This window comes from Pseudorca crassidens, chromosome 2 (genome assembly GCF_039906515.1).
Source record: "Pseudorca crassidens isolate mPseCra1 chromosome 2, mPseCra1.hap1, whole genome shotgun sequence".
NCBI lineage: Eukaryota > Metazoa > Chordata > Mammalia > Artiodactyla > Delphinidae > Pseudorca > Pseudorca crassidens.
In genome coordinates, this window is record NC_090297.1 from 125,685,561 (window position 1) to 125,704,236 (window position 18,676).

General features: G+C 36.7%; 1 protein-coding gene across 3 annotated transcripts in view; it reads left to right on the plus strand.

Annotated features, from left to right (window-relative positions):
* FIRRM (FIGNL1 interacting regulator of recombination and mitosis) overlaps window positions 1-18,676 on the plus strand; it is a 44,628-nt gene that overhangs the window by 14,216 nt on the left and 11,736 nt on the right. For all 3 annotated transcript variants that reach the window (XM_067728595.1, XM_067728594.1, XM_067728596.1), the window contains 8 exons: window positions 4,696-4,776; window positions 6,729-6,793; window positions 10,058-10,206; window positions 10,801-10,930; window positions 12,040-12,226; window positions 13,083-13,165; window positions 13,521-13,572; window positions 15,188-15,277. In XM_067728595.1, the coding sequence (XP_067584696.1) occupies window positions 4,696-4,776; window positions 6,729-6,793; window positions 10,058-10,206; window positions 10,801-10,930; window positions 12,040-12,226; window positions 13,083-13,165; window positions 13,521-13,572; window positions 15,188-15,277 (837 nt within the window). The remainder of the gene's footprint in view (window positions 1-4,695; window positions 4,777-6,728; window positions 6,794-10,057; window positions 10,207-10,800; window positions 10,931-12,039; window positions 12,227-13,082; window positions 13,166-13,520; window positions 13,573-15,187; window positions 15,278-18,676) is intronic.

Below are 18,676 nucleotides of genomic sequence, written 5' to 3' on the forward strand. Positions count from 1 at the left end.
ATTTGTTTTGTTTTTGTTTTCAATCTGTGGGATTATTTACAGCCCATAATTACTTTTCACTCAGAGCATTGCATTAGACCCCTATGTGCTTTCGTTCCGTCTATAGTCTATCTGTCCCTGCCTTTTTATATACTCACTGGTTGGTCAAGGCATTCTCCTCAGAATCTTTTCTACCCTTGGACAAAAATCTAATTCCTTAGTCCTGTATTTATTTAAGGTCATCTTGATGATATAGCCACAGTCAACCTTTTCTTCACCAATCCATTACAACCTGTAGAGATGCAGTATACAGCTGTGTGTATACTTGGTGTATACTTACATTTATATTGATTTCAAAAAGTTATAGTGTTGAATTGGCACCCCTTTTATAAAACAGATTATATTCTAAAAATTTTTAATATGCTTATTGGGAATTGCAGTATATTTTCCTATAAGAGTGTTTATACATAGTGCCTTCTGTTCTCACACTAGCTCTTTAAAGTTTGTTTAACTTGTAATAGTCCTAAATTATAGGATTAATAGTAGTCAGGACCTTACAGTTATAAGCAATAATTTCAGTGGGAAAATGAGTTAAATATTTCTCCGTAGAATAACAGTAACATCCCTTCCTGTTGTAGACCTGCAAACTGATACAGGGTATTCCTCTGTACCTGTGCTCTTCCCTGCCCAGCAGCTATGGGGGTGGACATGTAAGGATTCATCCAGTTCCTAAACACTGATCACAACTCATGGGGCAGGGATGATCTGGAAAGACAAACCCGAGAGGAGGGTGGAAGTTTGAAAAGGGGCCCTGAAGTTGGTAAGAGGGAGTGAGGAGTAACTTTAGGAAGGGGCACACCCTTTCCTTCTTGCTTCTCTTCTTTTTCTCTTTATCTATCCTTCCCTTACATCCTTTTTTCCTTTTCTTTTCTGTCCCCGCTTCCTTCATATACCCTTTCTGATTCCCCTCACCTTCCCGAAAGGAGAAGGCATTTTGTTGGGTATCCTGTGTCAATGGCAGGAAGGATGTTCCCCTATCCACCTTTATCCTATACCTCTGTATCCTCAACCTCAACCTTCTCTTTTTCCAATTTCCATCTTGCTTATCTTGACACCACAGATCCCCCAGTTAGAGTTACTTGGAGAGTAAGATTAGACAGAGATTCCTGGACAGGAGTGAGATGGGGAAAGCCCAAGCCACAGTATAGTCTATAATGGAAGAAGAAAGAGAGATCCCGAGGGTACCTGACCAGGATAGCTATTTGTACATGAAGTATTGAATACACAAGTTCAGTGTATATAAACTGCTTGTATATGAAAATCAGAGAATTTAAATAGTAAACTTTCCAAGCAAATTTTCATGTTTTGCCTTACTTGTTTTTCTTTACTTATTTGGTACTGATAAATGTAACTAGCACTACTTACTGTCCATTGCCTGAAATGGAGCTTTGAGAAGGTCTGTGTAGTTTCTCTATTCTTAACTCTAAATTTTGATTAGCATCGCCCTCTGCTGTTCACTATTGATATTTATTGAAGAATCAAACTATTTCATTAAATTCTTCCAAGCAGTTTTTTCACCTTGTTTTTAAAAACGTCAGAATAAAACCTCTAGATTTCATAGGTAATATGCTATTTATGGAAGCATGTAGATGTATCAGTCCCTAAATTAGGTTCCTGAGGCTGCTATAACAAATTACCACAAATCAGGTGGCAAATTTGTTTGCTCACACTTCTAGAGGATAGAAGTCTGAAATGTGTCAGCAGGGCCCTGTTCTCTTGAAGGCTCTAGGGGAGAGTCTGCTCCATGCCTTTCTTAGTTTCTGCTGTCACTGGCATTCCTTGGCTTGCAGCTGTATAACTTCAGTCTCCGCCACCATCATCACGTGGTGTCCTCTCCCTGTCTCTTCTTATCATCTTCCTAATAGGGACACCAGTCATGTTAGATTAAGGGCACATCCTACTCCAGTATGACCTCATCTGAACTAATTGCGCCTACAATGTCCCTACTTCCAAATAAAGGTACTGGGGGTTAGGGCTTCACCCTGTCTTTTTAGGGGACACAGTTCAACCTGTGACAGCCTCTAAAATTGATATTTATTCTCTCTTAAGTCTTGAACGTGGTTTCAAAATGAGATTGTTATATTAGACTTTGTAACAAGCTTTTTAGCCACAAATAATTTAGTTTTTCTATAAAGATAGGGAAATTTATTTGTAACACTCTTAGATATAAATTTAATTTGCACTGTAATTCCTACTTTTGTTCGTAGAATGCTTACTGAAAGTTATATTCAGAAAATAAACTCATATTTTTATACGTATTGCCTACACTTAGATTCATTGCTCACTACCTTCAGATTTTATTGGTATTTTTCTTGTTTTATTTAAAGAAAGGAAGACTGAATACTCAATATTTTGAAACATTAAAAATGGTTTTCCTTGTTTATATCCCCACCCCCCCTTTTTTATTGGCATTGAGATGCAAACTTTCTGACTTAAACAGTTGAGTAAATCAAGGTGGGATAGTATTTGTGTTGTACACTTGCTTTTTGAAAATGTGAAAATCAGCTCTAGATTTAAGTGGTATGCTATTTAGTAATGAAGTAAAACCAGAGTCTTCAACCAAATCTTACACAATTTCCTCTTGAATGAGAAAGAAAAATTTAAAATAGGTGAATATGATAAGTTGTGTGTCACCATTTATTCATTTAATTCATTTACCAGCTATCTCCAGAGTCCTTACTGTGTGCCAGAAAATGTGCTGGGTACTAAATCAGCCATATCTTTCTGCCTCCAATAACTTATAGTCTAGGTTGGGAGATAGTATAAGCAGGTAATTAGACTAGTGTGATCTTCGGAGAATTGCGGGTTGGCCTATGTGAGTAAAGGTAGGAACCCAATCATGAAGTCAATAACAGTTTCTTGTGATGTGACATCTAAGCTGAATAAAATTTCTTATTGAGTATCTTATAAGTATCTTAGATTCATTTTTAATCTCTGTCCTTTTAAACTTCCATAGCAGTGTATGAGAGAGTTCATAATTATCAAAGAGGTGAATTTTCACCTAACTTACTCTTGCTGAAGAAAATTGACTATTTCCAAATATTTTTATAAAAGGTAAAAATGAAGGGTCATACTCAATTAGTGGATCATTCAATTCCACTTTGATTGGCTTAATTAAGGTTTTGATATATTTTTGTAAAGAGATTGAACATACACAGTTAATAAAGTTATTTCATTTGAAATTATTCTCCAAATTAAAGATAATAATGTATCTGTTTGACTTAATTTTAAGGTACTAATTTAAAGCTCTTTGGAGTATAGTGTGTATTACACATTTGGATGACATGACAACCAATATTTATTAAGCTAAGTTGCCTAAGTGTCAGACACTATTTAAACCTCACAGTAACCTTAGTGTAAGCCACATTGCACCCTCATAGAGAGGCTTGGTAACTTTCCCACGATCATGCAGATGTAGTGGTAAAGCCAGGATTTCAATCCAGGTAGGGTGACTCCACTGTCCTCTACATCCCCTGTATACACATAGATATCTTGGCATTACCCAGTGTTTTATCAACTTACAAATGTAATACATGCTCAGAAAACCCTCACACGTTACACAAATACCTAACATGGACCGTGAAATCCTACTTTAATCTGCTACAGAGAACCACAGGTAAGATTTCGATTTATTTTGGGAGGGTTAGGGAGGAAATATGAACACATAACACACATTTAAAAATAATAATAGGATGATATTATACATATTGTTTTGCAGCATGAGTTTTTACTTAATCTGTCTTAGGGCTTTCTGTATTCATGAAGGTATATCTACCCAATTCCTTTAAATAGCTCTATGCTACTACATTTTGTGAATATACCTTGAATTTTTTTTTTTAATAATGAATCTCTATGTATTCATCATCCAATTTTATACCTTGAATTTATTTAACCATTCTCCAGCTGATGGATACTGGATTTATTTCCATTTTCATTATATAAGAAAGATTGCATTGCATACCTGTGCTGGTATTTCTATAGGATATATTTCCAAAAGTGGGATTGCTACTGGGTCAAGGAATTTATAACACTCTAGCTTTTAATAATAATGCAAAGAGTGTATTATTTTATGCTCCCATGACTGTTAAAATAAAGTGCTTGCTACTCCACTTCCTCAACTCTGGGATATTATCAGTCTTAAATCTTTGCTAATCAAATAGTTTTCTCCCCTCCCCCTTCAAAAGATATGTAATTAGGTTGTAATTTAGAATTTTTCAATTTTAGTTTATTGGAAATTTATATTTTCTGTGAACTGCCTTCTCATGTCTTACCTGTTTTCTTTTATATCTCATTCTTTTATTTATTTGTAAGACCTTTTTCTTTTGACCATCTACTGATCCCCATATAGCAAAGAACAATAAGGTATTAAAAGTTTCTTTCACTTTCAGATCAGTCAAAAATGATCAGCTCTTTTGCTGTTATAGATTAAGATTTCTTTTCAGTGATGTAGAGTTTAATTTTTTGACATATTTTATCATTTGGTGTGTGTTTGTATTGCTTATAACAACTCAGAGAAGAATTACTTTTTTATGGAAAATGTTTACACTCTGTTTATTAAGAGATCTTTTTAGAAAATATTGTCTCATTTACAAGTTTAGCTAATTTCATATTCTTTTCCCATTCATTACGCTTTCTTATTTCCTTTTTTTGGAACAGGATAATACTGACTGCAAATTATTTCAGAAAACACTCAAATTGTGTCGTTTCTTTGCCAACTCCCTTTTGCACTATACTAAGGTAAGGCTTATTTTTTTAATAATGAGTGAATGTGAAATCTACAATACATTGTAAGTTATCCTGTTTTTATCATTCCTGCCCAAAACAATCTTTTGAAGTTATTTAGTCAAGAGTATGTTTTGTAGGGTTTTTGGTTTTATATTGTTAATTGTTAAATATTGAGCATCTGTTATTTAAGTTGCTACCATCATATTGTTACTGATTTGTTTTTTTTAATTTTTTTTGTAGATTTATTTATTATTTTTGGCTGCATTGGGTCTTTATTGCTGCGCGTGGGCTTCCTCTAGTTGCGGCGAGCAGGGGCTACTCTTTGTTGCAGTGCATGGGCTTCTCATTGCGGTGGCTTCTCTTGTTGTGGAGCACAGGCTCTAGGCACATCGGCTTCAGCAGTTGCAGCACACAGGCTCAGTAGTTGCGTCACACAGGCCCTAGAGCGCTCAGGCTTCAGTAGTTGCGGCGCATGGGCTCAGTAGTTGGGACACATGGGCTCTAGGGTGCACAGGCTTTAGTAGTTGTGGCACGTGGGCTCAGTAGTTGTAGCTCACGGGCTCAGTAGTTGTGGCTTGTGGGCTGTAGAGCACAGGCGCACAGGCTTAGTTGCTCTGCGGCATGTGGGATCTTTCTGGACCAGGGCTTGAACCTGTGTCCCCTGCATTGGCAGGCAGATTCTTAACCACTGCGCCATCAGGGAAGTCCATATTGTTACTAGTTTTATTCAATTTTCTGAAAAATTTATTTCTGTAAGCATAAACAAAATTATTTCTATAAGCCCAGATCAGTTTTCAGAAGATAATTCAATTTGCCTTTAAATACTGTTTATAAATTATTTCTACCATATTTCTAAATTAGGTTGTTAAAGTTTAAATGTTCAAACTTATGACAATTTTAAGAAGACCTGTCTATTTGGGACTCATCAGGATAGCATAGTGATTGTTGAAGATATATGAATAGAATAGATAAGCTGTCAAGGGAGATTATTTGGAAAGAAGAGGAGAGAATACTTACAGCAGCCAGTGAAAGAAATACCAATGGTAATAAATATTTGTAACTAAAAGAAGAAAACTATTGTCAATGTCGAATTTGTTTTTGACCTTGTCTTCCTCCTTTCTGAGGAAAAGATAAGGATCTCTGATGACTGTTTATTAGTGAGAATTCCATGGCAGGCTCACTGACTACTGACACATTGCCATCCTTGTTGGTGTGCTGTCCGAGTTCATCCTTCGGGGCCACTACCACTTACCGTAGCTGGCTGCTCTAACATCGGGTTCCCTACAGCTCGCAGGGTGTGTATTTCAGTGGCAGAGGTACAGGGTGGGAGGGTCCTGGCGCCAGTGGCACTTGTTGAGCAGTTACCCATCTGATATTTGCCGGAGTTGTTAGGAGGCAAAATTGTGCCTAATTATTCCATTTTTAAATCAATCCTTTTCTTTCAGGGGAATTTAAATTTTTTAAATAATTAGCTATCAGCTTGTTTTCTATATCATATAATACAATTAAAACTATTTCTTTGACATTCTAAGAGATAGCATAGCCATAATGGATAGAGCAGTCACAACTGTACTTGAATCCCCGCCCTACTGGTTTTTAGCTATGTGTCTCAGGTTGCTTGATACCTTAGCTTCAGCTTTCTAGCCTATAAAATGGGGGCAGTAATATGTCATAATATTTTTGAGAGGACTAAAATAATGTACGTAAAGTCACTACACGTCTACTGAGCATTTGGAGATATTCAGTAAATGATAGTTCCTAATTGTGGTTGCGTTGATAGTTTTAACAGTAAAGAATTTTAGGTGCTTTTAGCCTCATCCCCTTTTTTATTCTCATCCAAGAAAATTTTTTTCCCTATGTAGCACATCTGGGATTTTATTTTATTTTGCATGCCTTTGATGAGAGGATCTATTTTAGCAAAGCACATTGTGTATGAAGAGTGAATAGAGTTCCTTTATTTTTAGGAATTTCTTCCTTTCCTGTCTGATTCTTGCTGTACATTGCACCAGCTTTATCTTCAGGTACACAGGTAAGAAGACTGCTATATGACCATTAAAATGTAGTAGAGCCATATGAGCCATGCAAACATTAATGTATATCATTTAAAAATAAAATATCACAGTAATTTTTTCTTAATGTTTTAGTGAATTTTTGTCTGCTTGCTTAAAATTAATGGAGATGGAAGCTTTTAAGGAATAGGTTCCGTATGAGTTTTACTTATCTTGATATTCTTAACTAGTACTTTATATCCAAGTGATGAATATTGGTATGATGATAAATACCAAAGGAAAAAAAAGAGGTTATATATACGTGCATACATTTTGTATCAGCATACCGTTTTTTATCTTTCTTAATTTTTATTTTACTTCTGTGAGATTTAATTCAAGTAGTAGTTGAATCCATCCCAGAAAAAAAGTGAGTTACAGAAAGGGTGTCATAATTTAGATGAGGGCTAAATGACATCTAAAATTGATAGTAACCTCAGAAGAGCCCTTGATTTGACACTAAAAGACTCTGTCCGCTCATTCATCAGCAACCCTCTTATACTTCCTTAATCCATTTAGTCTCCCAGACAACTTTTCATACCTCTCCCTCTTCAGACATCCTAAATCTCCAGCACCACCTCCCCATTTCTCATTGTCAATTAATGTCCTCACTGTGTGTGTCCCTGAGAAAAGTGGAAGCAATTGAAAGAGAGCTTCCATATTCTCCTTCTGACACATCAACTATTCTATCTGTATCTAGGCCCATATATTTGCTTGTCCCATGAGTGAAATGTCTGTGTGCCTATCTAAGGCCAGCGTCTATTCATTCAGTGAATTTCACCCTCTCTCACATGCTCAGGGACCTTACTTTAGAAGTTGTTCCTTTTCCCACTTGCATCATCAGTCTTCCCTGCTTTCTCATTCTCATGAGTATACCAACATGCTGTTATTTTTCCCATCTTAAGAACAATATAAAACAAAATCTCTCGACTCTACATCCTCCTCCAAATAAACACCTTCCCATTTTTCTGCATGTGTTTAGAAAGAGTTGTCTTTACCACTGTCTCTACTTTCTTTTTCAAAGCTACTCCCGTCAGGCTTTCTATTCCACTACTTCATCAAAACAGCTCTTGTCAAGGTCATCAGTGACTCCATGTTGCTACATCTAGTGGGCAGTTTTAGGCTTCATCTTATGTAACCTGTCAGCAGCACTTAACCCTTTCATTTGGACTCTTTCTTCTGTTGGCTTCCAAGACACCTCTCCTCAGCAGGTTCCTCCTCATCTCTCCAGCTACTTTAAGTTGGGTGTGCCCAGCACTCCGTCTTCAGGCCTCTCCTCTCCTCTATGGTCATTTAGTCTCAAGACTTTAAATTTATGTCTCTCCCCTTTAATGTCTAACTGCCAATCAGGACATGTGTACTTAAATTGATGCAAACCAAAATCCTGATTCCAACCCATTTCATCTATCCGCCACTCCCCAACCCCCAAAATCTGCTCCTCTTGTCGCTTCCTCATTTCAGTTTAAGTGGTAATTTGGTTCTTCATATTGATCAGGTCAAAAAACCTTCCTGTCATCTTTGATGTTTGTCTTGCTCTCATATCCCTCATGTAGTCCATCAGCAAATTCTGTCAGTATCACCTTCAGTATAAATATGTATATGCCCTGTATATAAAGAGAATCCAGCCACTTCTCACCACTTAAACGGCTACCATTCAATCTCATCCACTGTTATTTTCTTGCCTGCATTTTTGCGAAAGAACATCGTATCTACTGTCTGTTTCCACCCTTGCCTTGCTCTGGTCTGTTCTCCATACGGTAGCCGAAGTGAGTGATAAAGCATAAATTAGATCATGTGACTTCTCTGCACAAACTCTCAAATGACCCACATTCAAACAGAATTCAATAGAATTTCAAATAGAAATTCAATGGAATTTCCTGTCCACCTTAGCGCTTATTAACATCTACTATATTGTGTATTTACTTACTTACTTGTTAACTTCTCCCCTTCATTAGAGTATACACTAGGTAAAGGCATTAACTTTGTATATTCTGTTTACTACTATATCACACGCTCCTAGAAAGGTACATGACATATACATAGGCACTTTATAAACATTTGTCAAATAAATTAATTTAAAAATGTATCATTTGATTGAAAAACACACACTTGCTTTGATGTTCAGTAGCTGTAGTTCAAATCTGTGGAGTTTCCTTACTTTTGTTGTATTTTATATGTCTTTCACCTTATAATTTCACTTATAATTTAGTCCTCACAACTCTGAATCAGTGTTACAAGTGAAGAAAGTGAGGCTCAGCGAGGTCGAATGAATGAACCAAAGTCACATAACTAGTAATTAACAGACTGGTGCTTCTTCCATCACACTACAAAGGCCTCAAGTGTTTATATTAATTGCTTTCTTTTAAATGCTGTCATCCCCTGCTAGACAGGGTTTTCTCATGTACTATCAGTTTGCCACAGTTAAAATAACATGGCAAAAAATACTGAATACATATCTTATTTCACATAGGTTTTTTTTTTTTTTTTTTTTTTTTTTTTTTGCGGTACACGGGCCTCTCACTGCTGTGGCTTCTCCCGTTGCGGAGCAGAGGCTCCGGACGCGCAGGCTCAGCGGCCACGGCTCACAGGCCCAGCCGCTCCGCGGCATGTGGGATCTTCCCGGACCGGGGCACGAACCCGCGTCCCCAGCATCGGCAGGCAGACTCTCAACCACTGCGCCACCAGGGAAGCCCTCACATAGGTTTTGATCAAAGTTTAGTTTAAACCTCAGTTACTGAGACATTTTCCATGAAATTCTTTGCATCTCCCTTCAGTGTTAGTATACAGTTTGTTCTTATAAAACTCTTGCTTCTGAGAAACTGAGCATTAAATTCATAGTAAATTCAGCATTTTACCTATTTTAAAATAACTTTCAATAGAAGTAATTACCCCAGAATTTATCAGAAATATCTTTTTTACATATGTTTTTACTAGTTATTTGATTCATATTTTTACAGTATTTTTTTAAGAATATCATTGTGAACAATGTATTAAAATGCATCAAAACCATACCAACATTTTCTTTAAGATTATAAACTTTTAATTTTATAGAATTATAGCCATGTTATTTAGTTCAGAGGTTCTTCATAGAATTATGATATCAGTTCAGTACTTTGAATTTTGTTTTATAAAACACATGCTACTTAATTTTTAAATATATTTTCACTGCTGGAAGAACATCAGTACTTACCTCTACCTAAAATTCGAAAGTAGTTATTAATGAATGAGTTTTTTCCCTCCCTTCCCAGTAAGTTTCCTCCAAGCCTGTATGCTGCTGGGATTTCTAAAGCACAACAGGAGGAAATAGCAGGTGCTTTCCTGGTCACACTGGATCCACTTGTCAGTCAGCTTCTCAAATTCCAACCTTTCGTGGAAGTGGTTTTGGACAGTGAATTGGGTAAATTTCAAAACAGATTTAGTGTTAAATCATCTCTTATTAATTATTACATGTTAGAGACAGGGTAATCTTCTCTTATGCAGTTATCCTGTTTCTTTATTTATTTAACTTTTGGCTGCATTGGGTCTTTATTGCTGTGCACAGGCTTTCTCCAGTCGCATTGAGCGGGGTCTACTCTTCATTGCGGTGTGCAGGTTTCTCACGGGTTCTAGGATGCACAGGCTTCAGTAGTTGTGGCACATGGGCTCAGTAGTTGTGGCTCACGAGCTCTAGAGCACAGGCTCAGTAGTTGTGGTGCACAGGCTTAGTTGCTCCACGGCATGTGGGGTCTTCCCGGACCAGGGCTCGAGCCCGTGTCCCCTGCATTGGCAGGAGGATTCTTAACCACTGAACCACCAGGGAAGTCCCAGTCATCCTTTTTTTAAGTTTTAAAAATTTTATTTAAAATTACTTCTACTTTTTTTTCTTGGAACATAGTTCTGCTTTTTAAAAATTATGCCTCTAATTTTTTTATATATCACAATCAGATTTCTGCTGAAAGTATGTAGAGTATGTGTTTACTAATTTGTTGTAACTTAATTTTACCACCTTAAGAGCTGCCATGTGAACTACAGTTTCCACAGTGTCTACTGCTGGTTGTCATCATGGATGAGCTGCCCTCTCAGCCTGAGGACGTGCAGACGCTGTGGTGCACAGAGACCCAGGTCTCAGAAGCTACAACCAGGTGGTAAACGTGTTGTTGATATCCAATCACATTACGATGGCTTAGAATGCCCTATTTGTTTGCAGTGACCTTGAAATTAAGTTCTTTGTTATGTCACATATTCTAATTAATAGTTACTGTGTAGACCTCATGCATATTGCTACTTAATGAAAATATAAAATACATAAATCTATGATAGGCACGGAAAATAATTTAATTTTGTTCACTCTTTTAGAAGGTATTGCTAATAGTGTTATAAACATTGAGTGTAGCAGACTAGATGTAGTTAGTAACATTTAAAAATGAGCTCTGTTAAATAGAGTGCTTAGATACTATAAGTTATTTCCTGGGAAATTTCACTTGTATTCCTCTTCCTTGCCAACACCAGGCTCTAGTTTCTTACGTCCTGGGTTATTGTTGTACTCTAGTTTTTTATCCTATCCTTTAGTGGCATCCTGTGTACCACTACCAGGTAGTCTCCTTACACCCCAGCTCTGAGCTTCCTATTCTCCTGCTCAGTAACTAAAGCATAATATCCCAGCTCCCCAGCTTTGCATTTAAAACCCACCCATTCTGTTTTCATCATCTACTTTTGCTCCTTATCATGTCACTCATTTTCTATACATATACCTTGCTCCTGTCAGACTGGTGATTCCTGTCTACCTTATACTCAGGCTTTGTCTTCTTTACCTATTATAGTTTGCCTATTTTTAACTTGTTATCTAAATCCTCTATGAAGAATTCTTAAATCATTTAAATCTTAAAATAACCCCTCCCTATCTGAATGATAATACCTAGTTTCTATTTTATATATGATACCTAGCTTAGCTATTTAAGTTTCAAGTTCCTTGATGAATTTTGTCTTAGACTTTGTATAGTTCTGTATTATGATAAACACTTGGTAAATGATAAAAGATATATATGAAAATTCTTCTCCTTTAAGGGATTTCTCTAACTGTATTTTATTTTTACGGATACATATTCACACATATTGCAAACTGTTGTTGATATATACATCTTGAGACATTTGGCTTTGCTAACTAAGATAAACCTCTGTATGTCATATTATTACACCTGCTAATTGTTAAATGTTAATAATCTTGGGTTCAATGTTCTCAATTTCCCTGCAGGGTGTCTCTACTCAAAGCCATTTTCTCCAGTTTTGAGCAGTGTTCTGGTGAACTGTCTCTACCTGTTCATTTACAGGAAGTAAAGAGTAAAGGGCAAACTGAGGTTGCTGTCACCTTATATCAGCATGTTTGTGTTCATCTGTGTACATTTATTGCTTCCCTTCATCCCTCACTGTTCCCTGAACTGGTAAGTTTGTTACTTGCTGGGCTAAGCTGAGATTACACTTTTGCTTTCTTTTCATTGAAATTGTGATTCAGATATAGAAGAAAGTGTGGGGTAGTAAATGTGTATTTATTTTTGAATGTCATTCCCTCAGTTGCACATTTTACCCTTTAATTCAGCTGGCTCCTAGGAAATGGTAATCCTAGAGTCCTATAGTATTCAGATGTAATATTTAGCTAAAATATTTGAGGAAACATTTTGGGTGGGAAGGTATGGAAAGACAGTGTGAGAAGAGGAAAAATGGGTAGGATTTCACCTAATTCAGTTTCATAAAAAGAAAAGGAGAAGTAAATGGTATGTAGTACCAAGTCTCCTATAGATAGATCCTAGGCTTAATGTGGATTTTTTTTTTTTTTAGTGTAATTGGATTAGAAAAGATGTTGATAAAATTTTAGGAAAAACATTCTTAGAATTTACTTAAGGATCAGTATCATTTAAGATATTATACAATGGATAATATTCAGCACATATTAAATATCGTATTTGAATGGTTTAAGGCAGAAACAAAAGTTTAGGCGTGTGTATTGTATATATTGTTTTAAAAATTTCAGCCTACATAGAGAATTTCTGTGGAGCCTTGTGATTGAGTTACCACACTGAAAACCACTTTTGAATCTCTGTAGCCTAGGACAATGCTTAACATGTAGTAAGTGCTTAATAAATGTTGAGGGAATGGCAACATAGGCTCTTTCAGATACTAGAAAGTAGAGCTTTCCTACTGAGGATCTGTTGTTTTTTGGATTGTGATAGTATTTTGTTGTTTTATTTTGAGAAATGTAATATTAATGATAATTTATCATAGCTTTTTGTTTTTCATTAGGACACTGCTCTGTTGAATGCTGTGCTTAGTGCTAATATGATCACCTCTTTGCTAGCCATGGACGCATGGTGCTTCCTTGCTCGGTACAACGTACTTACTTTTTTTAGAGTTTGGATTGATTTATAGTAGTGATTGACAGTAAATGACTTTATATTTGTAAGTTTATAGAAAAATTCTGTCTTGATAATCCTTTAACAGCCCCCCAAAATGGTTTGATTTCATATCATAGCACTAAATTAGAGACTGAATTCCCTCTTTCCTTTCTTTTGTTCAAGTCAGTAGAACCTATTGCTTAGGTAGTTTTGTATATTATGATATTCCTTGGCCATGGAATAACTGCAGTTTAGAATATTTAGTGCTTTATGGAAGTCATCTCCTTGCTTTTCTGAAAAATTGTATAAATAATTGTATGAAGATTGCTTTCTCTTTAAATCACAGATATGGGACTGCTGAACTCTGTGCCCACCATGTCGCCATAGTGGCTCATCTGGTGAGTAGAATTATAAGGCCTAAAACACTCACTTTCCTTGCACTTCCTTTGGGGATATGATATCTTAAAGTGAATATCAAAAGGAGAAATAGATGGTAGCTAAATTGTTTCAACAGTTTCTTTGCTCTTCATTAATGCTGATGCTTTGAGAAAGATATACTAGAAAGAGTGTAACACTGGGGAAATTGTCTCATATTTTCAAAATTTTATGGAATTTCATTGATTGTTCTGGAAAAGAAAGACTAGGTTGATTGAGGATAAATTTTAAATTGAATGTATAGTAGAAAATAGGAGTTAGCTTTAATGTTGATGACCAAGAGTTCTTCTTACTGTCTCCTCCCCCCGTTTCTCTCTCTCTCTCTCCCCCCCCAACCCCCCTCTCTGAAATAACTTAGACAGTCTGACTCTTGATTTTGTTGTGTCTCTTTCTGAGAGGGACTAAATGTGATAGTGATCGATGCCTTTTGGGAAAAGAAGTAATGCTTTGTGCAGAAGTAAAAGCACAGACGTAGAGAACAAACATATGGATACCAAGGGGCGGGGGGAAGGGGGCAGTGGGATGAATTAGGAGATGGGGATTGACATATATACACTTGATACTATGTTTAAAATAGATAACTAATGAGAACCTACTGTATAGCACAGGGAACCCTACTCAGTGCTTTGTGGTGACCTAAATGGGAAGGAAATCCAAAAAAGACAGGATATACGTATACGTATAGCTGAATCACTTTGCTGTACAGTAGAAACTAACACAACAATGTAAAGCAACTATACTCCAGTAAAAATTTAAAAAAAAAAAGAAGTGATGCTTTGTGAATGGATACAAAGAGAAAATTGTTTAATGACAACTTATGTTAATCTTTTCAATGTTGGTCTTTTTTTGCTTTTAAATTCCAAGATGTTTATGTTCCGTATAAGATGGTCATGACCTGTTTGGTTTTTTTTGTCCCTGGCCTTTGATAAAGATCTTATGTGGGTCCATGTGTCTTTTGTCTTTTAGTAGAGTCATTGTGTCATATATTTCTTGGTTTACCTCATAAGGATATGGTAGACTAAATCCAGTGAGGTGTATGATAACCAGACAGCCTGACATCTGTATCTCCATGGCTAATGGTCTGGAGCACTTACCTACTTCACTAAATCTTCAACACATCTTGCACAAAACAAAGAGTGATTTTTATGTTTTGTGTATTGTATCTACTTTAAATAAAAGCTCTCCTAGTACATTATGATAGGAATTTATAAAATCTTTTAATGAAGCTTCCATCTTATAGAGATTTACCTCTGCACTTCTGTGCTTAGATCTAAAACAATTCCATGAATTATCTTTGAGCAGGGGAATTAACATATCAAGTTATAATCAAAATGGTAATTAGAAATAGAAATTCCAAAGTATTGTTTTTAAGTAATACCAAAATTGTTTTCTCATTATAAAAGTAATCTAGGTTCATGGAAGGGAAAAAATTAAATAAAGAAAAGCTCCAAGTTAAAAATTAAAATTACCCAGGTTATTTCCCAGAAAGAGCTGCTGTTAATATTTTGGCATATAAAAGCTTGTAAAAGCTATGAGTTTAAGTCAGTCAATCTCTCCTCTCTCTCCTGCCTTTCCCAGATAAAATCTTGCCCTGGAGAATGTCATCAGCTCACCAGCCTATCAGTACTATTGAGGCGCCTCTTCTTCTTCATGACCCCACCCCAGCAGGCAAGGATACCATCTGCGTCACTGTCTTTGAGCACCTGAGGAGAATTGGATCCAGATACTTTGGAAGGCTTTTTGACCCCCATTTGTTCTACATTTAAATGCTGACATGATCTGAACATAAATTTTTAATGTCTTCATTGCTTTGGTTATTGGTTTTAGGTGTGTTTAGATTTTGATGTTAAAGAAAAGCCAGAGCTATACAGTAGTTAAAGTGATAAAAACAGATTTTATTCGGAGCTGTTGCAATAGGAGCAAAGAGACTTCAGTGTAGAACTGGGCTTATGTCTGAATACAGCATAAACTAGTGCGGATCTATAATCAAGGAGCAGGGTGGGGGTCAGTGGATAAAAATTACTAAGAAGCAGCATCAGGAGTCAGGGGTGATTCTGGCTTGACAGGATTCTTGCTGAACACAGACCAGGATGATCAGATACCAAGGGTGAGGGATTTTTTCTAAATTGACTTAGCAGGATTCTTGCTAAACTTGGATGATGCAGGCCCAAAAAAGATGGACACAAGCTGGAGGTCAAAGGCTACTTGAGAGGAGGGCTAAGAAAAGCCTGACTTAAGTTTGGTCAAGGAGAGAGTCCTTATTAATGTCTTTGCTGCAAGTTACAGATAATCATTCTATTGGTAATTCTGTCTTCTTTCTCCTTGTTTCTCATAAATTTAAGATACTTGAAGTGGTTCTATATCCTCTGCCCCTTTTAACTTATTTTGAAGAACTAGAATATTAATTATGCTCTTAATGATAATGATACCTTTTTTTTTTTAAGTAAATAAGTTGAACTTTTTGGGGAAAACAAAGTATGATGAGCCTTAGTTGTTTGCTACTGTGAGGAAAACAAACTCTGCTGTGACAGAGGAGATTGTACAGTTACAGGAACCTGTGTAGCCTTGCATAGTCCCTTGGACTAGTCAGTTTGGAGCTCCTATGGGAGCTTTTTAAAAAAGACAGGTTCCGGAACCTAAACCTGTGAATGGAGTGGGTATAGAGTGGTGGCTGTGAGGTGAGGCTCATTAACTTGTTGTTGTTATTGTTATTATTAAATTCCTACATGGTTCTGACATGGATACAAGCTGGGAAAACACTGGGTTAGTGAAGGGGGTTACAGGCCTTAGTGCCTTGGCAAGTCATCCTATCTGAAACTGTTTCCCTGTCTACAAAGTGACAGATATGTGTAACCATTTTGAAAAATGTTGTAAGGACTTAGTGATAATATATACAAAACACTTAGAATAGTACCAGGCTTAGAGGATGCTCAATAAATGCTGGGAGTTACTTCTGACTAGAGTGTTTGCCCCAAGCCCATGCCTGCTTTCCTGCCTGAGAGAGGTTGGCCAGGTACCAGAGGAACCACACTGACCTCCTAGCTTTCTTCCTTACCGGTGTCTCCAAGGCAAAAAGCATACCAGGCCCACCTCACAGCCCTCTAGAAAACATGTTAGGGTTGCTGTTCTTCCCTCCCAAACTCCTCAAGAGTTGTCTGCTCCAGATTTCCTAGAATTTTAATACCTTTCTCTCCTCTATCAAATGTCTTACTCCTGGTTTCCAGTACACTGTTCTTCCTAGAAGCCCTGTTAACTGGGAGGCCCTTCCTGAAGAAGTGGGGTCTGGAAGAGATCCTCAATTTTTTCACTTACAAAATGGGAATAAGATCCTTTTCCCAGGGTTGTGAAATTTTAATTTTTAGGATAATACAACTCAGAATGAATTAGCCCTGAGTTCTAGAAGCTTTGTTATAGATAAACTCCATGTTTAGAGATCTCTTACATACTTCTCAGTTTTTTAAATTTTTCCAAATAATTGCAGCTATCAGATATGTAAGTTATAGATAAATGAGGAGTTACTTTTAATTTTTTCCTTCAGTTATCAAATACTGATTTTTCCTGCTGTGGTCAAGTTACTGTACTAAGAATTGAGGGACAAACCTGAATTTGAATCCCTGTTCTGAGAGTCCTTGGGAGAGTTAGTTAATCCTAAAATTGAAATTCTATTACTCAGATGGCAGTTGTGAGACCGGAGGAGATAGGGAATGTATATATATTATACATCAAGTGAGCATTTAACAAGTGTTAGTTCTTCTGTCATGCTCAGCTCTTTTTCCTCTTCTCTTAAGACTTGATCCCTCTTCTTCAAGTAGGCAGGGAGGAAACCTGTATTTTTTGAGACTGAAATATGGACCAGGCTTTGTACTAGGCACTTCAATTCTTTTAGTCCTTACATCAGCCTTGTGGGATAGATGATGATATTATGTCCATTTTACAGATGAAGAAATAATAACTCAAGGAAATTAACTACCCCAAACTCAAACATAATAAATGACTGAGCTGGGATTCCGATCAGATCTGTCTTGCTCGCAGATCTGTGCTCTTTCCACAGCTCCAGTGTTCTTTTCAGTCTTCATGCAGCTACTTCAGGGGCCTCCTCTGTTTGTGGGCTGTTGACTCTGCCTCCTTACTCCCTTTTACCCTAGGAAATCTGCTTTTATTTAGACATACAAAGCTTGCTCACAAATTTTTAATAGTGTTTTGTTGCTTAAAATAAAAAACTTGGACTCCACTACACTATATCATGACATCTCAAGGAACATATAACCTAGTAGAAATTATAAATTTATAAAAACACTCATAATAAAAGGTAGTATGTGATGAGTGTCAAGACTGAGGTGCAGATCAGGTTTTGTTGGGTGTTTACTGGGGACGTGTGGTGTGGGAACAGGTATGAATGGTGAAGCTGTTGGAGATGGTGGCATTTGAGATTCATGCTAAAGGAAGGGTGAACTGGGAGGGAGTGGGCAGGAATAGAGAGCAAAGGTGAGAGAGCACATGCTAGGGGAAAAGGAGAGGCAGGCAGTATAGCTGGAAATAATTATTCTTTTGCATACAAGATGGTGTCTTTTTAGATAGTGAAATAAAAACCCAGATTTTGGATCTATGATGCAGCATTAACATAAATGAAAATAGTTAATCTCAGTATAGCGGTGTTTTACTTTAAAAAGTATGGTGTCTGTGATAGATAATAATTTGGGGGGGGAATGCAAGTATATAAGGTGATTAAGATGTATCCACTGTTTCAATATGGGGAGTAATTACTGCATATCCTATTGTTCTTTTAGTGTGTGAAATTAACAATATTCCTGTTTTAGAGGAACAAGGAAAAGTACCAGGAGGTTACCTGAGGGGAAAGGATATAATATGCCTGATTTAAGCACATTAGTTGTTCTACCATATTTATGTAAAGGAAAGATTACTTTATATATTTGCATTTTAAGCCCACTGTTGTATTTTTTCTCTTAGTGTTAAGGAGGGAAGTCATAATGCTCTGCGCATCATCCCCTTATGCTTCATTCCTTGTGAACTGTCAGCACTCGCAGTTTTAAATCTTGGAAATTGTGT